Source organism: Sinocyclocheilus anshuiensis, unplaced genomic scaffold, assembly GCF_001515605.1.
Source record: "Sinocyclocheilus anshuiensis isolate Anshui unplaced genomic scaffold, SAMN03320099.WGS_v1.1 scaffold132, whole genome shotgun sequence".
NCBI lineage: Eukaryota > Metazoa > Chordata > Actinopteri > Cypriniformes > Cyprinidae > Sinocyclocheilus > Sinocyclocheilus anshuiensis.
In genome coordinates, this window is record NW_015555730.1 from 1,776,286 (window position 1) to 1,802,384 (window position 26,099).

The 26,099-nt window shown below is 36.1% G+C and overlaps 1 protein-coding gene across 1 annotated transcript; it reads left to right on the forward strand.

Annotated features, from left to right (window-relative positions):
• Nucleotides 1-1,655: 1,655 nt before the first annotated feature.
• On the forward strand, nt 1,656-25,684 carry LOC107672862 (grainyhead-like protein 2 homolog). Its single transcript, XM_016466236.1, has 16 exons — nt 1,656-1,921; nt 4,592-4,778; nt 5,901-5,968; nt 6,061-6,418; nt 6,505-6,563; nt 7,607-7,763; nt 8,922-9,033; nt 15,414-15,508; nt 18,191-18,349; nt 20,342-20,399; nt 20,689-20,828; nt 21,175-21,212; nt 22,307-22,398; nt 23,941-24,026; nt 24,231-24,295; nt 24,414-25,684. The coding sequence occupies exons 1-16, from the start codon at nt 1,902-1,904 to the stop codon at nt 24,526-24,528; spliced, it is 1,809 nt and encodes a 602-aa protein (XP_016321722.1). The 5' UTR covers nt 1,656-1,901; the 3' UTR covers nt 24,529-25,684.
• The last annotated feature ends 415 nt before the right edge of the window (nt 25,685-26,099 follow it).

Below are 26,099 nucleotides of genomic sequence, written 5' to 3' on the forward strand. Positions count from 1 at the left end.
CTGCTCAAGGAACATTTCTGATTATGATCAATGTTGAAAACAGTTGTGCTGTGTAGAAACCGTGATACATTACCGTTCAAAAGTTTGGGGTGAGTTTGAAAAGAAAGAGAAACAAAGGTAAGGATGCATTAAATGGTTTAAAAGCGACAGTAAAGACATTTATGATGTTACACGAATCAAAAATATGAAAAATATACAAAAATATGAAGCAGCACAACTCTTTTCAACATTAGAAATAATTACAAATGTTTTTTGAGCAGCAGTCAGCTTATTATTATCAATGTTTTTAACATTGATAATAATACGAAATGTTTCTTGAGTAAAAGTAATATCACTCCTTTCCTCAAAAATCTTTATGACCATTTATGACCATATCACAAACGTGTGGGATGATACTACATTTTTGCAATAAAGTTTTATGTCAGAAAATATAATAGTAGTATAATAAAAGTATGAGCAATAGTGACCAGTACTAATAGTATTTGGGTAATACCTCATCTTTGGTATCAATGTTGTGTTTTCAGGTTGTATGAGTAGTTTCTTATTTCCCATGTTTTGTCATCGAGTGATTTCACTGTGTACCTACATGTTCACACCTGACACTTTGGAACAAAAGTGTCCATTTTCCAGGGCCTGAAAGTGTGGGAAAAGTCACTCAGATTAAGTTTTCTCGCACAAAATTGCAACGAACTTTTTAAGGAACTAATATTGACTGACTACTATTTGACTTCTGAGCATGTCAGGTCTTGATGATTTGAATTTCTGAAGAATCAACATAGGATGTTTGTTATTTATTGTGGTATTACCCAACTGTAAACCTGTGAACCACTCACAGGTTTACCAGTCAAAGTAAAATTCATTTTATTGTGAATTGAAAGCATTTTTGATTTCCAGCTTCTCCGGGAGAGTCCATTATCATTGCACCTGAATAATAATAATCCAGCCTTTTGTGGTTGAGAGAAGAGCCACAACTGACACTGAGACACATCCAATATTCAATCAATATTTCACAATACAATAAAAATAAAGGTGCTTAAAAGGTTCATCACAGCGATGCCATAAAAGAACCATTTTTGGGTCCACAAAGAACCATTCAGTCAATGGTTCTTTGAATAACCATCTCTTTCTTACCTTTTTATAATCTGAAGATCCTTTTTTGACCACAAAGAGCCTTCTGTGAAACAGAAAGGTTCTTCAGATGTTAAAGGTTATTTATGGAACCATTTAGACAAAAAGGTTCTTCTATGGCATCCTTTATTTTTAAGAGTGTACTTACATTTGGTCCCTCTCAGTTCTAAATATTTGGTTACAGTCTTGTACCAAACAAGGTTTTAGTCTTCACCGAGAAAAAAAAAGGGTAAATAACAAATAACTCGTTTCCATAGATCACACAAAGGCTTTCTCCATTCTGCCCTTACTTTCTAATACAAATCTATGGCTACAGGTGAGGTGGGTCTTCTAACCTGGCTTCTGAGGCGCCAGCCAATCAGCGAGCGACATTTTCGCCCCCCCGACCAATCAGAGCGCCGACCCGCCCCTACTTGAACCCAAATACTTTACACAGAAAAAAAAAGCCGTCAAAGTTTACCTATAGGTCTATACGCAAACAATAACAACAATAAAAGTAGATTTAACATGTTATAAAGATTTAAAAACAAAAACATATAGATATTTTATTTATAAATCACACGTTGAAATCTTCGGGAAGGACTGGACGGGCGTGCTCAGGTGTTTGCTACCTGCTCCTTCAGCCCTTGAGAAATAAGCAGAGAGGGGAAAAGTCGATTTACCTGTAGCCCGGGTTCTGGCATCTCTCTCTCGCGCTCTGTCTTCTGTTACCTGCTACCTGCACCGACTTGAAAGTCCAGTTTCACGAGGAAGAGCCGCGGAGGAAGAGAAATATGTCACAGGAGGCAGACAGGTAAGAGTCAGGACTGCGACACAATCTTACATTACCTCAACACAAGTATCGGAACGCCACCGAGTGCCATTCTGCATTTTTACTTTCAGTAAAGTTTCATATTTTACTCATACTCTCAGAACCTTATTTTACGGTTGCATTAATAACGTTAACGGCGTATAATGTTATACAGGTTTTGTCTGGTTTATTGTGGTTTTTATTCATAAATACCACCGCATGAGGAAAGTTTTTTTGCGGTCAAAACGCCATTTTTCACGGAGGAAACACCTTGAATATAAGCTACCTGAAATTCATTCCTATTCATTTACACATCAAAGGAAAGGTTTATTTGCTACAGGCATGTTTTTACTAAAAATAAAGATAGTATTTATTTATTTATTTTTGTGCTGTATTATTTCGTTATTGTTTTTTATATGTAGATCGTTGACGATCATCCTAACGTAGAAGCGTCACAATACTACGTTTTTAGTTTTTTGTAGTTTTAATACACACAGTGTGTGCTTTATGCAGGTTTGAAAAGATTGTTTTAGGTCGATTGCTTTAATCTATGCAGTGTTCAGATCGATTGTGTCCTTCATCGTAACAACCAGGTTATTTATGTTTATGGTGATTAAAACACATTTATGTTTATAAAATAGGCAAGGTAAATGGACTGAATTGCTGTCTCTTAAGGGTTGTTGCCTGGTAATAATATGGGTCTTGCACCTCTCAGACATCTCATTTCTATGTGTCAAAGAATTACATGGAGCTTAATTCATGTGCTATTCCAATTAACCCCTTAACTGTCACTCACATTTTTGAACATAGACGTGAATGTGCCGGATGAATTTTGAGATTTAAAGTTTTCAATTGATCTATAATTTCTGATGATTTCTAAAGTGTGATGAAAAAGGCAACGAAGAAGACTTTTTTTGACAAAGGTCAGAACTCCTGTTACGATGTAGATTTTTGAGGTGCACTCTTGTCAAAAATGAATCTATTACTTTTCCTACATAATTATGAACAAAAAACAGTGGTAAAATATCTATTTAGGAGTCTTAAACCTTTCCAACGATATATAGTTTGTCATGATTAGATTAGGATTTAATTGTAATATAGTGAAGTAAACGTAGGCGTCCCACAGAGGGGACGGGTGACAGTTAAAGGGTGAATGCATGTTTAAGATGATTTAGCTCCTCACACTAAACTATAGTAAATACTTAATCACCTACACTATACAGAAATATTAAATACAAAATGTGTAATTACCTTATAACCAGAATGCATCACAAACTATTTTTCTCCTTTGTAACCTCAACATGATTTGCCTCAGAATATGACCTTGTTTTACACTGCATTCCAAATAACAAAAATGATTTCTAAGGACACTATTTAATGTCATACCATATCCTGATTTTTTATAAATGTATACATAACGCTAAAGATGAATAAGCTCAAATGTCCAACTTTACCATATTCTACCCATTCTTTTCCAGTGAAAGAGCCCACAGGAGTACATGCTCTGTGTTCACTGCTTGTGTGTACATCTCGTGTGTTTGCCAATGAATGACTATTGTGTTGTGAAGACGTCATTTTTACATTTAGAACATGTTCAGTAAACTAAAGTGAACCCAACTGAGATTTACTTTTAGATTCTGTGAATATATTTATAGCACAACATTTAAAATCGTGAATTTCTCACCCATTACTGGGGTAAAGAAATTTTGACAACTTACTTTATAACTGAACATTAACAGACAAATTAAAATAACAGAATCAAAGTCAAAGGGATACATCTGAATTTCATTTGAATTCTATGTTTTATATACAGTAAATGTTTTTAATTAAAAAATGTAATAAAAACAATAGATTATGAATCTGCTGAATTATAGATTTCACTGTAAACCTTCTGCACCAATTCTGAGGAGGCATGGTCAGTTTTTAACTCAATAAATAAAAAATTAATTAAAATTAATAAAAATTAAAAAATTAAATTAAAATTAATAAAACATGATTTGTTACCACACAAATGTCCATAAATCCCAGTTAACAAATAGACAATGGACAAGAAACCTCTTATATGAAAAATAAATAAACAAAAATAAAAATGTAAAATAAAATAATTCAGCCTCAGAACTGTTCAGATGAATCATGAACATTTAAGATGAATTTAAAAAGCATAGAGAATAACCATTCAATAAAATGTTTAGTGACATCATTTTTATAATTCTTGTGTTATTACATTTTTATTGTGGCCCCAGTGTTATTGTATATTTTTTTTTAGGTGTAGCCAAAAAACATTTTGAGACCACAGTATGTTGCTGAATATCTTGTCCATGATTCTGAAGAATGAAAGCAGCCAGATATAGATTTAATATCGTATGATATCAAATAAGGAGTACTAGAGACAGCAGTGGCACTTCCTCATGTCATGTGTCACTGCATTGTAGCTGAAGTTGTCTGTCAGGCAGTAAAATGCAGAAGGACTTCTGTCAGTGTTTGGTTGGTTAGATATGCCTGGCATCAATGCACTATACATCACACTCACAAAAGGTGCAGTGTGCAGGTTTGTTTTCATCAGTATGCAAAATAGAGCTTTTACATGAAGCTTTATCAGCGGGATCGTTTGTGTCTGTGTTTCTGTTTGCTAGTGTGCTGATATACTGTTGTGTGTCTGTGTGTGTGTCCCAGTAAGAGGCTGGTTGTAGTGGTGCCCAATGAGCCATCCTTCCACCCGCGCCGGGCCTACACCAGTGAGGACGAGGCCTGGAGGTCTTACCTGGAGAATCCTCTTACTGCGGCCACCAAAGCCATGATGAGCATCAATGGAGACGAAGACAGTGCTGCCGCCCTGGGGCTCCTCTATGAGTACTACAAGGTCAGGGACATCAGCTGAGTCTCTCACCGTCTTCACATTAATCATGTGTTCATCATCATTTATTCACCTTAATGGTGTTCGAAACTTTTCTTTCTTTGGTGGAACACAAAAAGAGAAGTTCAGCAGAATGTTCAAGCTGCTCTTTTCCATGCAATGAAAGTGGATAGTAACAGTATCAAGCTCCCAAAATAACCATTAAAGCACTATATAGTCAAAACGGATTTATGCATTTTAACTGCAACTACAAAATTTACATCCATTTGGATTACAGTTTTAACATAAACATATAAACGATAAAACGTTAGTAAAGCATAACTGAGTTGCATAAGAAAGAGAATTAAGTAATAGTACTAATAATAACCACGTTTGTGTATTTTTCATGAATAATCCAATTTATTACATGTAAACCAGTCTTATTCATTTTAACTAATTGAATTTAGCTTGTTCCACAGTTGCTACTTTTTAATTTGAATTTAAATGAATACATTTTGAAAATACGATTAAATAAAATCAAATGAATGCAAAAACGTATATACTTATTCATAATAAACTATGCCATGATTAATTTTTTGCAACTTTTGCACTATATTTCAATTCATATGACAGCTTTTTTTGTGAGGTTCAGACAGTAAAGTCCATCCAGTCCATCCTTATAATGATTTATTTTTGATTAAGATGCAAGTTTTTGATAATGATTGCAGTTTTCAGTGCATTTATGTCCCAGTGAAATTATTCTTTTTGGTATTTTGGGTAAAATGAATGTAGCAGCATTTAGAGATATCAACATGCCACATGGTTACTTTTACACTTATACTTACTTTCAATCATTTTTCATCCACAGTTTCTTGACTAATGAACAAAATCATAATTATATCATTGCCAGTGCAACCAAGTACAACTTTATAGCTTACACCTCATTAGCCAAAACATACAAGCACAGTAAAGACATGATGACATTATGCTTCTTTGCTGATCCGATATGGAAGTTACATGGCGGAAGACAATCAGGATGTTTTCAGTTTATCTCTATGTAGTGCTAAATCTCTATTCAAGCAATTATGAGTGTAACAGTGCCTACGATACTATCAGCGCTGCTGTATATTGATGTATTATCTTCTACAGGTGCCCAAAGATAAGAGAGTTTTGCCCATCAGTAAAGTGGTTGAAATGTCAGAGGAACCAGAAAAGAGGTCAGAGAAATGATTAAAGCAATGGTGAATATGGAGTTGAATAAATGGACTTATTTCAGCTTTTCATCTCTTATGCTTTCATGCTGTCTCAGAAACACTACAGTGGGAAGCTGCAGTCAGATGGAGCCGGAGACAGTGGATAATCGCGTCCAGGTCCTGAAATCAGTGCCTATTAATCTGTCGCTCACCACGGATCACCAGGACACCAAACGGGAGCAGTACAGCGTGTCTGCGGGAGAGAGCGGGAACGCTGCGGTGGTGAAGGCTGAGGCGTACACTCCTGTTTTCATGGCTTCGGGGGTTCACTACAGGACAGAAGGAGAGGAAACGATGCGGGTCATCTGTGAGCAGGCCCACTCGTTCGACACCTCGGCCGTGTGTCACAGTGGATACGGGAAGGATGACCATCGGAGTAGCCCAGATAGCACCTATGAGGAAGACAGCAATGAAGTGAGAGCAGATTGATATTTGGTGATTATGAATAATTTGTTATAAAACTTGGATTTAATCAATGGCAGATTGTTTCTTTGATGCAGAAGTACCGGCCATCGTCGCTCGGAGCCGATGACTTTATATTTGACCAGTCGGAGATGTTGTAAGTGTTTGCTTGTTTGTTATAACCAAGTGAGTTATATGGAAATAATGTACACTACCAGTCAAAAGTTTTTGAACGGTAAGATTTTTAATGTTTTTTAAAGAAGTCTCTTCTGCTAACTAAGCTTGCATTTATTTGATCCAAAGTACAGCAAAAACAGTAACGTTTTGAAATATTTTTTGAAATATGTTTCAATTTGAATATATTTTAAAATGTAATTTATTCCTGTGATCAAAGCTGAATTTTTAGCATCATTACTCCAGTCACATGATCCTTCAGAAATCATTCAAATATTCTGATTTGCTGCTCAAATTTTTTTATTATTATTATTATTATTATTATTATTATTATTATTATTATTATTATTATTATTATGTTGAAAACAGCGGAGTAGAATTTTTTCAGGTTTCTGTGACAAATAGAATGTTCAGTGTGCCTTTATCATCACTTTTGATCCATTTAAAGCATCCTTGCTACATAAACGTATTCATTTCTATAATCCCCCCCCTCCAAAAAAAAAATAAAAATAAAATTATACTGACTCCAAGCTTTTGAATGGTATAGTGTATAATGTTACAAAATATTTTTATTTCAGATAAATGCTGATCTTTGGATCTTTCTATTCATCAAAGAATCCTGAACAAAATCTACTCAACTGTTTTAAATATTGATAATATTAATAATAATACATTTTTCTTGAACAGCAAATCAGCATATTAGTATGATTTCTGAAGGATCATGTGACACTATAGACTGGAGTAATGATGCTGAAAATACAGCTTTGCATCACAGGAATAAATTACATTTTAAAATATATTCAAATACAAAGCAGCTATTTTAAATAGTAAAAATAATTCACAATATTACTGCTTTTGCTGTATTTTGAATCAAATAAATGGAGGCTTGGTGAGCAAAAGAGAATTCTTTAAAAAACATAAAAAACCTTACTGTTCAAAATCTTTTGACTGGTAGTGTACACCATTAGGCTTGTAATGTTATGACGAATCAGCTCTCACATACCTGAAAAACACGCTGTTCAACAGAGACACCTTCCAGTACACACTCGAGGCCAGCAGGTCGTTGCGGCTGAAGCAGGGTGAAGGGCCTATGACCTACCTGAACAAAGGCCAGTTCTATGCTATTACACTGAACGAGACAAGTGCCAATAAACGCCTCCGACATCCCATCAGCAAAGTGAGGGTGAGTGTGTAGGCCTGCCTTCTTCTACCAAACCGGATAATCGAATGAGCTTGACATTGTATAATTGAATTTGGGAGCTTTGATTAATAATTGGCATATGTAATTAATTTCTATTAAACATTTTAAGTGATTTTTAGCTCTAAATCAATTTGTCGATAAAACTATGATAGTTCAAAAGTTTGGTGTCAGTATGATTTTTTTAAAAGAAATTAATGGTTTTATTCAGCAAGACAAGAACATTCAATTAATCGAAAGTGACAGTAAAGACATCTATAATGTAAAAGATTTCTATTTAAAATAAATGCTGTTCTTTTGAATTTCCTATTTATCAAATAATCTGGAAAAAATGCATCAGGAATAAATAACTTTTAAAAATATATTAAACAAGAAAAGTTATGTTAATTAGTAATACTATTTCACAATAATACTGTTTTTACTGTGTTTTTGATCAAATTAATGCAGCTTTGGTGAGACCTTGAGACTTTCATCAAAACATCTTAGCAATCCCAGACATTTGAACAGTAAGGCCACGTGTCCACCAAAGTGTTTTTTTCCCCAAAGCTAGCATATTTAAAAAAAAAATTTTCAATGTTTTTTTTTAAAATGCCAGCAGCGTGACGAGCGCTGAGTCTTTTTCATGCTGAATGCTTGGGCGTTTTTCTCTCGGTGCAGAGAGTTGTAGAAAGTTCAACTTTGGATAAACTGTCATCACTGTCACTTTTTTAGTCAGACGTCCAATCACAGTGGAGGAGGGGCGGGACTAATTCCACACTGACCAACCTGTCACATGTTACTACAACTAAACAACAATGGAGGAGACGTTAATATTTCTTGTCTCAGAGTATTCATGTCTGTACCAGATGGGATTCCCAGACTACTATGAATTTTGATAAAAAAATAATGCTTGTAACATTTAATTCACGATGCATCTGCCACATTACTTCTGCGAATATTCCATATCATAGCAAGAGTGCCTGGTGTTTTCAGCTGGCTATAAACGCTTTGGTGGACACATGGCCTAACGTATGACTATATCTTCCATTCTTGTTATGGTAATAACAATACTAGGCAGCTCTTGATGTTTTGGAACAGGCATGAAGTAATTGAGTGGACTGTGATAACCTCTGTTAACCTCCTTTCTCTTATTTCCTCTATCAGAGTGTCATCATGGTTGTATTCAGTGAAGATAAGAACCGCGATGAGCAGCTCAAGTACTGGAAGTATTGGCACTCTCGCCAGCACACGGCAAAGCAGAGGGTTCTGGACATCGGTGAGGCTTCCTCTCCATTACTGAGGTCAAAGTTTAGGCTTGATCTTGGATCAGGCATTGCCAACTTACCCCAGTTCATTTAACCCAGGGCTGTCTAATCCTGCATAAGAATTATTAGAAAATAACAGGCAGATGTGTTAGAGCAGGGTTGGAAATGAAGTCTGCAGAAAGTTAGCTCTGCTCTAACACTCTTGCCTGGAAGTTTCTACTAATCCTTGATTAGCTAGTTTGGGTGTCTTTGATAAGGATTGGAGCTAAACTCTGCAGGACAGTGGCAACCAGGTGAAGGATTGGACAGCCCTGCATTAAACAGAACAGGTTGCAATAGCTATAAGTATATCAGCAGCAAGATTATCTTCAAACTGTAGTTGATGTGAAAGAGTAATTATTTTTGAATGCATCGATGCGTGAGATAGCATAACTAAAAGCATTTGTGTTCTTGTACTGATGTCGATTATGTATAATTTTTTTTCCCAAAAATCATTAACCAAGCTACTACTCAACACATTTTGGTCTGAGTCGCCCTATGACGAAAGCACGTCTTGCCTCTAAAATGGTTCATTGTGCATCCGCCGCCAGTTTGAAGACTGATGGTGCCTTACATCCCAGAAGCCCTCAGGGCTCTCAGGAGATTGGTTCCTCTTGGTTTCCCTCTGCTCAGCTAATGGGTACTGGTTGCTAAATGGCTATACACACAGATTATACACAATTTAACGAGAGAGTTTACCCTGAGATTTTTTTTTTACAGATAGATACAGGGGCCAGTTGCCTAAACACTGTCACCATGTTAAGACTGTGTCTTAAAGACTAGTTTGACTAACTAGCACTAGCAGTTTACCAAGGGGTAATCAGTCTAACTTTTCAGATTCAAATTAGACCAATCTGTGTTTTTATCCAAACTGACTTTAAAAAGTTATGACCAATCTAGTGAAAAATAAATAAACTAAAATGTATTTGAAATGAATTTATTTCATGCTAAGTATACTACAAATACATTCACATATTCATGTGCTTAATAAAAATACCCTGCAGCTGTACTTTTGGTATACTAAACTGGTATACTTAAAGTCTGCTAAATTGTAACAACTACTTCACTTTACTTTTTAAGTGCATGTACTTTATGCACTTTAATTGTGCGAAAGTAGTGCTGAGGTCCAAATAAAGATATATTGAAGTATATTTGATTGTGCTAAAGTGGAACTACTGCAAGTGTACTTTTGGTACACTTTAAACATCTAACATTTAAAGACCGATATTATTCAAAGATCATACAATCCTCATCAATAGTGACATTAAAACACATTTTAGGCTTAATATTACATTGTGCACAAGTAGTTCTCCAAATAATAAGTAGAATTTTTTGTATCAGTAAGTCTCAAGCGATATGTCAGTAAATATGTTAATAGATCTGAACTATACTTAGCATGAAATAAACATTTTACATATATTACTTTTTTACTAGGGCAGTCTTGAAGAAAAAAATTTGATGACTAACTTTTAAGACTAGTCTTAAGTAGTTTATGCAACCGGCCACAGATCTTTTTACAGAGGTAATTTTGACATGTGGACAGATTTCCTTCCTAATTGAATCTGTGGTCTTATTCCTTTAGAACCTGAAGCTAAAATTGGCCATTTTTACTTTTTTTTTTTTTGACTGTAAAATTCTAAAACAATATGTTATCTTCAAGTGCAAGGAGTCAGAAAACAATTGGTTTTCAATAAATTACAGTTATTAAGCATTACTGTGTGCTGAGAGTTTGTAAATAGAATTTAAATAGAGTACAAATAAAAAAACTGGAGTAAATTTGACTAGATTTTATTCAACACATTAACAAAAGAATCTAACACTTCAAACTTGAAAACTGGACTATAATAAATATATTCTTATAAGTCTCTTTGTGACACAGTTTTTGCTCAAGGGACTTCTTTGCGTACACATAAATGCATGCATATAAATGTGCACACACACACACACACACACACACACACACACCGCATGTGCTAAGATGCCGGTCTGAAAAGTCCTGCTTCCTCCTCCCATGTTTTTATCAAAGATGATCCCAATTGCCTCTTCTGCTATATACTCCTCCTTCAGCATGTGCATGTGTTTGTTTTTCTGTTTTTTTGCACTCCAAACTCTCTATCCTCTTGTGTTCTGTAATTCTTTGTACAAATTCTTCCTTTTATGCGCTTCCCAAAAGCTGCCATGCGATTTGCTGAGGGAAATCAGGACATAACCGTAATAAGCCATATATAGCTAAAAAGCACATGTTGTCCTACTGTCAGGAGCCATTTTTAAAGATATTTTCATGGTGCAAATGGTTGAAGAGTTATGGTAACATGAATACAGCTTGGTTGGATGTGTTGATGATGGCACAGCCAGTTTAAGAAGGTTATCCACAGCTGCATGCTTTTTTTACAATGTTTGTCCCGTTGGAGCAAGTTGGGGTTAAGTAAGGTGCAATGGTGTGAGGAGATCCCAATTATTCTCCAGCTCCATGAGTCACCCCACCTGGGATTTGAACTTGTGACCTTCAGATCACTAGCCCAGCTTCTGATTCAAGTTAAATGAGAGAAGAAAAAAAAACATAAGGCCCAAAATTGTTGGAGTCCACCTGGCGTGGGGCAGCTATGAGTCCAAACAATTCACGTCTTATTCTCAGCCTTGTCACACCTTGAGAGAACAGTCATCCTGAGCCTGTTGTTTCTTGTCCTCCCCTCATCTCCAGTAATCAGACGCTCTGCTATGCCCTTTGTCAAGATTTGGCCCCAAGACTTTCACAGCCTGGGAGCACCCTGAGGGAATATTTGAGTCTTGATGGCAGCTATCTTTGTCTTAAACCCTGCTCTCTTAGATGGGGCAAAAATAGAGGAATGTTTTGTTGATGCACTTCAAGGAGAGCTTTGCGAAGAAAGTGATGGTAGATTGGTGAAGTGGACAGACCTTTGGGCACATGGTATACGGTAGTATGCTGAAGCCAAATAGAGGAGACAGTGACTGAAACCTGACACCTGCACAGTTGGGATTTGAATAGCAGTTGAGGCTAAGGATTGTTCCTCAGGCTTGGGGCCATGTCACTAGAGCTGGCATCTGAATGGGGCTATTTAACGGGGGGAGCTCGCTTACGGGCATCGTCGGGTGTGCTTGGTAAACCACCCAAAGGAGATCCATTGGGAAGGGTTTCGGCCTTCCTAATCCCCAAGTTACCCCAAAGTAAGACAGGTGTTGGGTTTACTAAACATAGACATAACAGCCCCTGTAATGACAGCTTATTAAATTACAAAGAACTTCGGAACTGAAGAAAGAAAGTCTAATTAACATAGGAAATCACCACTAAAAACTACCACTCATACCTAGGGTTAAGGATTTGAACAGATTTTGTTTTGAGTCACAACAGTCTTTTTAAACATTGAAAATGCAGTTGACGAACACAACGTTTCTATGATGAGCATGTGTGTTACCTGTTGTATGACAATGAATGACACCTTAAATCATGTGGCTAGTTGTGCAAATGTTTGCTATTTGATTTCTAAGTAATCTAATACTTTTAGTAAGGCTGCCCCCCTAATAGTTGACTAGGTTAGTCGACGAAAAAAGGCTTAGTTGACTAAAATTGTATTAAGTTAGTCGCAGAAAAAAATGGTCTGTGTCTGTGATGGACAGATCGTTAATGACTGGTCCTTGAGGTAATTACAGTATATACAAAACGGTTGCCATTGAAACATCATTGATACAAGTAGTAGCAACTTAACACAGCCACTCACTCTAACTTTAACCTAGATAAATTTATGTTATTAGGTGCATATCCAAGTGTTTGTGTGGAGTGTGGAAGCTGTTAGCGAGCTACTGCATGACATGGAGGTGCTGGCGCGATCACTTGCATTTGTTTTCTGATAGCAGTGGAAACAACTTAAAATACGCTGTAATTTTTGCTCATACAGATAAGAGTAATACATCATTCAAAACTATAAAGGTTTTTACTTTTATATCAATATCAATATCAATAAAGGTTGTGCTTTTGTAAAATAAAGAAAACAAACAGGATGCACTTTCTGCTGTCTCGGTCTCCGTGAACTGGAGCGCGTCACAAAAATGAACTGAAACTCAGTGTATGGGATTCTTGCCTCACAGACATGAGAAATATATCTATAGAAAGCTTGAAATGTCTACTTTTAAACAAACCAATTCAAATCAAAAACAAATATTCTCTCATTACGTAATCCGTATGAAAGGTGTATTTCTTTCTGAAGGCACGTCACTGTACAACTTCATCTTTGCCGCCGACATACTGACTCAGAAAACACTAGTATATTAATAAACAATTAAAATATCTCCTTGCTATTTTTACCGACACATTCATAGTCATTACTTTTGCAGGTGCTTTGTGGCAAGCTTTATGCTAGCTTTATTCCACTTGAAAGTGGAATAGGATATAGCCTATATTAAAGGCCTTCTAAGTATATATTCAAGTAATTAAAGTAATAAACATTCGATTAGTCGACTAATGGCTTAAATCTGGGGCATCTTTTATTCTATAATACTTTTTCCTATATTTTCCTAATGACTTTTTCCCCATAAAAAAGAAAAATATATTAATTAATCCAGCTTTTTTTCCCGTTAGAGCAGGCGCGGCCATTTGTAAATGTTATGGGTCTGGCTTCCGGTGTCATTTTGCGTCCAGCTATTTTTAGCTGTACAAAACAGCTTGTTTTGCTGCTTGATATTGCAAATATATTTTCCTAATGACTTTTTCCCCATAAAAAAGAAAAATATATTTTATAGTTTTAATCCAGCTTTTTTTCCCATTAGAGCAGGCGCGGCCATTTGTAAATGTTATGGGTCTGGCTTCCGGTGTCATTTTGCGTCCAGCTATTTTTAGCTGTACAAAACAGCTTGTTTTGCTGCTTGATATTGCAAATTGGTGTCTTACCATATTATTTTAATGTATTATCTTAATCATGAACACACTGGTTTGTAGTGCAAACAGTTTTACCATTTACTGCACATTGTTATTTTTCTCATTATTTTCCTACAGCGGCTAATGAACCGGAAGTCTTGTCTATAGGCTTACTTCCGTGTTGAAGAATAAGGTGGATAGGCTTCTGTATTAGCACTGCATTTTTCATATACTTTATTTATTTATTACCTGGGGATGACTTGAAAAACACACATAAACCATATATTGTTGCAATCATAAAAACGTTTCTGCTTTCTGCTTTTTATTCGACTTCGCAACACTGATAGCTGGATGTCTTTGTACGGATTTCCTGGCATGTCACAAGTTATTACTTCTATGAGTCTGTTTTGGACACTCTGTGTGAGAGCGCCCTCCGGCTTCGAGTATGAATGAAACATACATTGCATGAGAGTGTTTAGAGCTCCATGATGTTCACATCGCCTCATTCTGGATATGAATAAAACGTGAGGTCATGCAAAGACTATCTTGTCTCTTTGCATTTAAATCTAGATTTATACACACTGGCCATTAAAAACCTCTACTAGAGCTCCATGATGTTCACATTGCCTCATTCTGGATATGAATAAAACGTGAGGTCATGCAAAGACTATCTTGTCTCTTTGCATTTAAATCCTATCTTGTCTCTTTGCATTTAAATCTAGATTTATACACACTGGCCATTAAAAACCTCTACTTGCCCGAAAACATGTGGGGGACGGATTTATGTTTTATTAAAAGCACGTATCCTATGCCCATGGCTTAAATGAACAACTATTAATTGACTAGAAAAATCTTTACTGAGGGGCAGCCCAAGACTTTTAGCCTGGTGGACATCAAAACAGACACTTAGAAAGTACCAGTCAAGAATTTAAAGTTAACAGCTGTAGCTAAACTAGCATAGACAGGCTGACTCTAGCCATTGAAACTGTTATGAGATCACCCGTCCTTAATGTAAATCTATAAAGTAATGGCGTTTAGGCAGAATCACAGACATGCTTAAAGTGTGAGTGGTCATAAATGGCCTATAAAGCGGCTACTAAAAAAAGCATATGTTTGTTTACATAAACAGATAAGAGTTATCTAATAGGGAAGGGTGCTGTGTTATGTACACTCAGCTTATCAGTCTTAAAACCACTTGCATTGACATTGTTTTAATTTCGCCATTCTCCGACACTCGCCAGAGCTGTTCGTACATTACTCCCAAAATTTAATTGTACACCATAGAAATTGTACATGCCTCTACCGCTGCAAGCATCAGTCTGTAGGTGAATTGCATGCTGGTCTGGACTGGTTTACGCAGTTCTGGTCTAGTGCTAGTGGTGCATAGTTGTAAACTTAGTATCTAAAACACAACATATCCTGGTTTGCTTTGTTTTTATTTCCAGCAAGTTCGAGAACTGACTTTTCCTGTTCTCTCTACAGCTGACTACAAAGAGAGCTTCAACACAATTGGGAATATTGAAGAAATCGCTTACAATGCTGTGTCTTTTACCTGGGACGTGAATGAGGAGGCCAAGGTAAGTCATCCAGCACTAAGACTTTGTGCTCACAGTTCTGATGTGGCACTGCCAATTTACAATCAATACCTCCTCCAGTGTGTGTTTTGGGTTTATAGACATCCTGCTTGCATCAATGGTCATCGTGGATGATGAAGTGGCAGGTGTAGTTGTTTAACTCAACCAAAGGTTCAGTTTTCAGTCCGACTACATTAGTGCATCTATGATTTTTTCTCTCATTTAGGTGCACTACCACCATTGTGTGTGATACACAAAATGTTATTGAGAAACAGGGTGGAGTGTTACGATATCTGATATGTGTATTTTACACGCCTGTTGTTGAACATGCCCCAAGAGCCTTGTATAGCCTGATGTTTGATTCCCATCTATTAATTTAAACCTCTATTTTCTCCTGGGTTTCGGGTTTCATCTGTATGCTACCGAGAGTAGGAAATAGCCCAGGTCTGTGTACCAAACGCACACAAACCCGAGTCCAGATCCTCCCAGCCTCACAGGCAAAGTCCTGCCCTCCTATTGTGGCTCTTCTGTTGCAATACAGCTCAGTTCAAACACTCGCCTCTGGAGTATATTCAACTAAACACTCTGCGCAAACATTTGCTTTATCGAACCAACTCACTCTGGTAAAACCTATTAATGTGGACTATGTGATGTCTCAATGCAGCCGCCCTTGAAAGGATATTTAAGCGTTTTTTTTTTTAGTCCAATCTCATGTAAAAGCATGCATTGGGGTGTGAAATGCTCTTGGTTTGATCTGATAAGCATCTCATTCTCTGACCTAACATACTCTTGACTTTTATTACAAGCCCCTTTAAAGCTCTTCTCATCAGGCTGGAGTGAGGGAAGCCATAAACTGAGTCTCCATGAGCCATTGATCTGTGAGGTGGAAATTACGTCCTTGTTGCAGTGTTGAAGGGCTCAGTTTATTTTACGAGTGGTCCACAGCTGTGGACCATAAGACTCTTATGCTGCCTGAGGCTGCATTTATTTAATCAAAAACACAGGAAAAACAGTAATATTGTGAAATATTATTACAATTTCAAAAAAGTGTTTTCTATTTGAATATTTTATAAAATGTAATTTATTTCTGTGATGCAAAGCTGAATTTTCAGCATCATTACTCCAGTCCTCAGTGTCACATGATCCTTCAGAAATTACTGTAATATGATGATTTGCTGCTCAAGAAACATTTTTATTATTATCAATGTTGAAAACAGTTTTGCTGCTTCATATTTTTGTGTAAACCATATTTTTTTGCAGTATTCTTTGATGAATATAACATTTAATTTACAGTATTATTTGACTTAGAAATCTGTCATGTATTTACTGTGACTATTGATCAATTTAATGCATTCTTGCTAAATAAAAGTATTAATACAAAAAAAAAAAAATCAAATTAATCGGACTGACCCAAACATTTCAACAGCAGTGACAGTGCAGTGAATGCCAATTCTAAACCAATCCGAATGAGCCCAGTTAGATTTCTATCAGAGTTAAATGTTTTGGACAAAACATTAAGTCATGCTTTTCATGATTAGTCATGCTACTTAGAGGGTTCTCTGGTGGCATCTTAGAAATGAAAGGTTTTCCTATTCCTTGTGAGTGTATAATTCATATAAAGTGCTCCAATTTAGTTTTCATGCATGTTTCACCTGACGATGGCCTCCTCCTTGTCCTCTGGCATTGGTAATGGTTGATTATATGAAACTGTTAATAACTAACCACATAAATGTTTAGTGAGCAAGACTCTGTTTCTAAACCTTTGAGGAGTCAGAGGCTGAAAACTGCTTTGGAATTGAAAATAAAAGATGACGTTTAAGATTAAAACTTGGTCTTACATTACTATAAAACTATTTCCTTTAACGGGAAGATTTAGTATTCTGTGCAGATGAAACTACGTAGTGGTTAGTGTGCAGTCTGAGCGTTGCTTTCCGTAGCAGTGGTACAGATAGACGTGTTGAGGCAGGCACCTGTTTTGCGTGTGTAGGTGGATGGTGGGTGAAAAACAAGGTGCACTTTCAACGGACTGCGTAGGTCAAAACGGAACAAGCTGTTAGAAAATATGAATATGGCAGTTCTTATGCAACAGTCTGTTACACGTGAATTTAGATACCTATATTACTGTATATGTGACCATGGACCACAAAACCAGTCATAAGCGTCAAGTTTTTGAAATTGAGATTTATACATCATCTGAAAGCTGAATAAATAATCTTTCCATTGATGTATGTTTTGTTAGGACAATATTTGGCCGAGATACAACTATTTAAAAATCTGGAATCTGAGGGTGCAAAAAAAAAATCTAAATATTGAGAAAATTGCCTTTAAAGTTGTCCAAATGAAGTTCTTAGCAATGCATATTACTAATTAACAATTAAGTTTTAATATATTTATGGTAGGAACTATCTTCATGGAACATGATCTTTACTTAATATCCTAATGATTTTTGGCATAAAAGAAAAATCAATCATTTTGACCCATACAATGTATTGTTGGCTATTGCTACACATATACCTGTGCTACTCAAGACTGGTTTTGTGCTCCAGGGTCACATTTATCATAACAATCTCCCACAGCACCCCAGTGGCAGAGAGCTTTGCACTGACAGACACCACTATAACATGCTTGTTTTCATAACATGAATCTTCATGTGGAGCTGTTTTTGTCTTGTTCTCTGATTGGTAGATCTTCATCACGGTGAACTGTCTGAGCACAGATTTCTCCTCTCAGAAGGGGGTTAAGGGTCTTCCTCTGATGATACAGATCGACACCTACAGCTACAACAACCGCAGCAACAAACCCCTGCACAGAGCCTACTGTCAGATCAAGGTCTTCTGTGATAAGGTGAACCTTGACCTTTAACCTTTGAACCTATGCATATAGTATTCCAACATATGCGGTGCGTCCGAAATCGCATACTGAGCAGGTACTACAGTTGAACCTGAATTTACTTCACGACCGTTAAAAAAAAAAAGAAGTTCTATATAGTATGAATATGGGTAGTAAGAATAAATTCGGACGTACTACATCCACCATGTTGTTACTGTCACATGACCTACCTACGTCAGTTGCGTCGCTTCACAGACATTCATAAATCCTCTCCCGTGGCCTCATGGGATAATAAAGTATCCATCGAATGCACACTTCAGAATCCGGATGGAAGAAGTAGGTCATCCGAGTACTTTTCGCCTACTATTTTTCGAATACTATGAATTTGGACATACTACTCTCCTCACATACTATTTTTCGCATGCTATAAAGTAGGGAAGTGTGCGATTTCGGATGCAGAGATTGTGTATCTGTGGAAGCAGTTGTGGAGATTTAAAAGGAATAGTTCACCCAAAAATGAAAATTTGCTGTTAATTTTCTCACCCTCAGACCATTCAAGATGTAGGTGACTTTTTTTCTATAGTAGAGCAGTAAAGATATTTAGCTGAAACTGTGGTCCTTGGTGACTCATAAAAAAAATCATAAAAAGTCAATGGCTACCATCACCTTGAGAGGCAAAAATCACATACAGGCAACACAAAACTAATCCCAGTGGCTCCTGATGATATATTGAGATCTTGTGAAGGTAAATGATCAGTCTGTGCAAGAAACTGAGCATTATTTACAACATTATGACCTGTAATCTATAGACTCGGGCAAACTAAGTGCATTCACAAGTCTGGTGTGCAAACTTCTTTACTGTCCTGAGAGTAAGTAAATTAACAGCAAATTTTCATTTTTGGGTGAACTGTCCCTTTAAGACAGCCTCATTGTGTTTATAATCACACTCTTGCAAACTATTCTGACTCAAACTTTCAGGGAAATATTTTTTTAAATAACGACTGAATAAGTTATTGAAAGTTGGTTTAGTTTGTTTATAACCTATGCTTAGCTTACTCTTTAAATTCAGTAGTAATAGAGAGTAATAGAGCAGTAATAGAGATCTTCAATGATGACATATTTTTTTAGGCCAACCTAGATATTCGTATAATCCTGGTTCCCTCCACAAAAATCCAAAAGTATTTTTTTATCGGCTTGTGGATTATTGCAGAAAATAATCTCTAACAAGATTATGATGATTATGGTGACTACCAAGAGTTTATGATTCTTACATATTTTGTTTGTCATGATAATCTTCACAAATGAACAGAGCTTTTATGAATTTCAATGCCCATATAATACATAAACATATAATCGCCAGGATTTAAAGAGAAAGCTAAGCATAGGTTGTAAACAAACTAAACCAACTTTCAATAACTTATTCAGTCGTTATTTAAAAAAATATTTCCCTGAAAGTTCGAGTCCGAATAGTTTGCAAGAGTGTGATTATAAACACAATGAGGCTGTGAAAGCGACTAGTGATCAGAGGAGTTTATCTGTTCAGTGTGAGGATATTTAATGTCCCGACAACCTCTGCAGTCACATTTAGACACTTGTTATCAACCACCTTTTTCAAGACAAGTAAAAGCTTAAAAAAGGGGTATCACTGATGCATTTTATGTCGTAGAAGACCTTAAAACCCATTCAAAATCCCATTGACTTCAGGACGATGTAACCAGTAGTGCTAAAATGCTTGAATGATAAAATGCTTCTGGGTTTTGGCCTACAAAAATGCATCATCCCTGCAGCACTCTATATGCATTATCACTTATTTTAATAAGCAGTGAAGGGCTGTTACCTAGTGGGTCATTAGACATCTTTCATGGCGTGTTTCTGGTCTACAAACTCAGTTACTGTAGCGCCACCTTGGGGTTGTTAATTATTGTTACTTTTCACAGTCCTCAGAGACATGCTAGTGTTTCTAATTTCTCTTTTCTCTGTCATCCTGTCTGTGTTTGTGCGGCTCAGGGAGCAGAGAGGAAGATCAGAGATGAGGAGAGGAAACAGAACCGCAAGAAGACAAAAGGTCTGACTGAAAGTGTCTCCAGTTCATAAAAAAATAAGCGTAAAAAGAACTGAAGAAATGATTTGAGAAACAATTATTTTTCCTGTTTTGATGATTTCTTATTGAGATATGAAGTTTGCCCATTTTTTTGAAAAATAAAGAGGCTTTAGTTACATCACAGCCATGTGCTATAATTGCTAGTGGCAGGTGGTATTGGGTAGCATTAGATTGGACAGAAACCAGTATGAGTCACCTTTATTATCATCAATAACAGTCATTCTTACATGTACAACTGACATCATCTCATCAGGAAAGGATGGAGGCGTCGGGCCGGTTTCCGTCCCGAAAAAATGCGACGCCACCTTCTTTAAAACGATGACTGATTTGGATGCCCAGCCGGTTCTCTTCATCCCGGATGTGCACTTCGGGAACTTACAGAGGGCAGGCCAGGTATTAATTAGTCAGTCTGAAAACACACTCAATGACCAGATCACAAGCTCTTTTGTGTTGAAGAACTGTCCTGAAGACATCCGGAGGTCCGTCGTGTGTCTAACGAGACTGAAACTTATTAGAGAGCGACTGACCTTTCAGAACCCGACAGGAAAGGTCACGCTTGCCTTCCTCATGTGTGTGTCTTGGATACTTCGGTGACATTTGTTTATCAGGAGGAGTGATATCTGCTGAACTGGTCATTGGAGTGTCTATTTTTAGGCTCGTTCTGAATGTTACAGAGGTGTTTGATTATGAATGTCTACAGGTAATAAACCTACAAACGTTTGTACACAACTCTTCGCAGGTGTTTGCATTTAATACAGAGGAAATTGAACGCGAAGGGTGAGTTTGATCTTTCTCTCAGTATTCATACACAGATAATAACGAATAAAATACACATATGTATAAATAAATCACAAAAAAAAAAAAAAGAATAAATATGTACAGGTGTGCTATAGATAAAATAGAATATGAATAGAATATAAAAAAGTTGTAGGGATGTACTAGGATGCAGGGTGATAAATAAGTATACGGTTATTGCACAATAGGAGAGCATTTACCTGTTCATGAGGTAGATTGCCTGGGGATATTAATATTAATAAGATAATCTTATAACTAAGTGAACATCACATCAGCTCATAATTAACTACTAGCACTGATGCAATAGTAGATTACACAGATCCTCGAGAATATTTATTAATAAAAGTGACGATCAACACTCATGTTTAATAAAAAAAAAAGATTAATTGTAAAATTGTAGTGGTATTACCTCCATAACATGAATCATATTTAATTGCTGGTAATTATATTTATAATTAATGATTTAATTGTCTGGTTCAGGTATATTATTTACAGTAAAAGTATAATACACATTCACTTGAAAAAGTAATTTGATCACATTTTAACTGTATACAAATTGGATATAAAATACATTGTTTACATATAATATTCTACACATCAAACATTTATAAATAGTACTTAAAGTATTGAAATAGTCACATAGCACTCGAAAAGGACAAATTAATTGTGTATTTTGACATTTCTAATCTATACTCTCAAATTTTTTGAGATGTCAATAATAAAATGTAACGATTGTAATTAAGGGGGTCAATTAATGACAATGTTTTCAGCTAAAAATGAAACGTTTTATACACTTTGGCCATTCATTTACATGACAATGCTGTTTTGGGGGACTTGCAAACTTTTGTAAACGGGTTGCAATGTGCACTTTTTAAAAAATGATACAGTTATCATCTCTGTGTGAACTATGAAAATGTGAATTTGTAAAACAATTTGTTGTATATCCTTGTGTAAACGTACCCTTAAAGTACACGGTTATTGCTGTTTCCTGTAATAGTGATGTAACTGCGTTCAGGTTTAGCTGGGCTGCTGAGAGGAATCTGATCATGTGATTGGTCAGTTTGTGTTTGTGTTAGGAGTGTGCTGGTGAAGAGGATGTTCCGGCCGTCTGAGGACGACTTCTGTCCACCGCCCCATAAACAGCTCAGAGAGGAGACACAGAAGAGAGGTCAGAGCTCATACATACACACACACATCTGCAGCTGAAGAACCCCATCTCACAGGGAAATCGAACTGCTTTGCAAGGTGAATCTGTATGAGGAGAATTGTACGAAACATTTTTAGAAAAAAGGAAACATCAACATAATGTACAAATGAGATTGTAGGGATAAATTAGCCACCAATTCGCCAAAAGGTAAAATAGTTGAGATTATTATAGTATTTTCTGCTCTGTTTCACAGAACAGTTTCAAGACACCCACACAGGACATAAACATTTCTTGAGAAAACAAGAAAATGTTTTCCTAAAAATAAAAAAATGATCATTTTCCCTGAATATGTTCTGTAGGATTCTATTGTTGGGAAGTCATTTTCTGAAAAATTTGGTCTATTTGGTGTTGGTTGTAGCAAAATAAATAAATAATAATAATAACAATATATACATATTTCATAAAAAATATTTACAATATTTCAAACTATTTGTTAACTATATTTTAAATGAATACAGCTATGGGAAAAAATAAGAGACCACTTGAAAATTCTCAGTTTCTTTGGATTTACGATTTTTAGTTATGTATTTAATTCCGTAAACTACTGATGACAATTCTTCCCAATTTTAAATCAAAATGTCATGTAGAGCATTTTTTTTGCCCCGCATAAAATGACAATTGGTCAAAATAAGAAAAAAAGATGCCATGTTTTCAGACATGTTTATATTCATCTTTAGACAACACAATAACAATGTTTTAACTTCAGAAGAGTTAAGAAATCAATATTTGGTGGAATAACCCTGATTTTCAATCACAACAAATGAAAACATTTGTTTATTTTAATTTTTTGGCCAATTGTCATTTTCTGCAAAAATGACAAAAAATACATGAAAAAGCTACAATATTTTTATTTGAAAGAAATGTTATCAAACCTTTATAGAATAAAACAAATATGAACATTTGGTTACACTTTACTTGAAGGGGTGTGCATAAGACTGACATGACACCTACATAATCATGACATGACACATGTCATGAATATGAAGGTTTTTTATGCATGTTTATGACAACTGTCATTAAGTGTCATTCGCTCAGTTATGTAATTTTTAATGCAAAGATGACATTGTTTGAGATGTCTTTGTTATGGGCTATGGTTAGGGGTAGGGGTAGGGGTAGGGTTAGGTTAGGTCAAATAATGTCATATTTGCATTACAAATGACATAACTGAGCGAATGACACTTAATGACAGTTGTCATAAACATGCATAAAACCTCCTTCACTTCAAGTAAAGTGTTACAGTACATTTTAGTCAAACCCATACCTAGTGAATCCAGTAAATCCAGAAAAGCTGAGAATTCTCTTCAGTTTTTCCAGAGCTGTATGGGGTGATTGTACTTTACTGTTTTATTTTCATGTGCAGCAGCACTGAATTCCCACTGCTCTGCTCATTACATTCTAAAGACTGCATGGAATTTGAATACAATGTGGACTTCAAATGAAAACAAACTATGACCTAATTAAACCCAGTTACTCTGACACTAAGCAGAGGTTGTGTTTTTACAGTGCTGCTGTATGTGAGGAAGGAGTCTGATGAGGTGTTTGACGCTCTGATGCTGCGGATGCCCACTCTCAGAGGACTCATGGATGCAGTGAGTATCTACTCGAAATTACTGCTTAATAGAGGTGCAAAATGATGCAAAAATGCATCAATTCAGTGCAAAGATTCATTTATTCAAAGTAATGAAATCTAAGTGAATACTGAACAAATTTCCAAAGATTTCTAGATTGATCAGATCATTGCCGATGTGATGACTGATAATATGATTTAGTGATGATTTCTTTTATATCGACAGATTTCAGAGAAGTACGGTGTTCCTATCGACAGAATGGCCAAGATTTACAAGAAGAGCAAGAAAGGGTACGTGATTTCTTGAAAAAAAAAAATGAAAAAAAAAATCGACATCATGAGAGGACATGTTAGATTCAGATGATGGCTAATAAGCCTGTTGTGATTTTGTTTCTTCTCTCCGTTGCAGGATCCTGGTGAACATGGACGACAATATCATCGAGCACTACTCCAACGAGGACACATTTATCCTGAGTATCGAGAACTACGCAGATGCTTACAAAATCACATTAACGGAAATATGAACACCAGCACATGCATTTCTAACATTCAGTATGTTTAAGCTAAAAGACTTCAGCCTGGTCAGATTCAGCATCAACTGTCCTTAAATTGAATTGACATCCGCTAAAGCTGACATACCTCATTTTTAAGAGACCTTAAGTATGATTTCTAATGGTCAATTGGAGTTTCAGTGCATCCCAAACATGTCCACATGGATGGAAAGACTTTTGCTATCTTTGGCTTCACTTTTAAGGACTATTTCACATTTCACTTGATTTTGGAGACCACCATCAGATTCCTGCCTGTTTCAACTGTTCCTTCCGAAGGATTTCACTGGAGTGGAGTGAGATGAAATACACAATCTTTTCATCACATCAAAATGCTGTGCATACAGTGTGTATATTCAACAAAAGCAAGCATCCATTGGAATTATAATGCTAAGATACATTTGCTTGCAGCAAAAATATGAATTTGGGACTTCTCTGTAGAGTTCAAGACTCCGCAGAGCGACTTATCTGTGAAAAGTGTCCAGTACTGTCAATGTTATTTTTGCGTGTGTGTATTATGTCGCCATTAATATTATTGTGAACGTTAGCTTGGTAGATATGATTTAGCTTCTTACTGACTTTTTTCTGATGCAAAAAGAAAGCTATTTTTATGAGACTGTGCCATTTCAAGTTTTTTTGTGTGCTTAATAGAGCAAAGCAGGAAACATGTATAAATACTTTAATGTTTAACTGTACAGTACCGCATTTGATCAAAGTTCCATTGGTTTCAAATGCAAAAGATTTCACGACCTTTTGGAGATCTGAACATGGATCTTCACATTAACAGCAGAGGTTTTTCCCTTTTGCATCAAAATACGAGTGTCTCTCACAGTTTTTGTCATTATTTTTGAAATAACTGTGCGGTCTTAAAGTCTGGTTCATTTCTAGTGTTTGTGTGTAACATTAACTGTAGTGCAGATTCAGTTGATCGGCACCATTTTGAACTGTTGTAATGTTTGAAAATCATCGTCTTCCAAACGAAATAATGTAAAAGGGCACTTCAGAAATAATCATTTGTATGTAAATAAATGCATTTTTATCAAGATTTGATTGGTTTTTCACACTACAATTAAAGGGATTGTTTACCCAAAATTTGCTGAAAATGTACCCACCCTCAAGCCATCCAAGATATAGAGGAGTTTGTTTCTTCATGGGGTGAAATGTAGCATTGCATCACTTGCACACCAATGGATGCTCTGCAGTGAATGGGTGCCGTCAGAACGAGAGTCCAAACCGCTGATAAAAACATCACAATAATCACACCACTCCAGTCCATCAGTTAACGTCTTGTGAAGAGAAAAGCTGTGATTGTAAAGCAAATCCATCAAGACAATTTAAACTCCATAATCCATAATAACACTTCCTCCAGTGAAAAAGTCCATCCACTGTAGTTCTCTCACATCAAAATCAACAAACATATTTGTTTAGAGCTGTTATGGCCTGTAAATGGTGTTTGATCTGTGCAGATTTCTCTCCCGATTCAGACGAGACAAAATTTGAAGCAATAGTATGGACAGAGTACTAATTTTTATTTTGTGTTGTTAAAA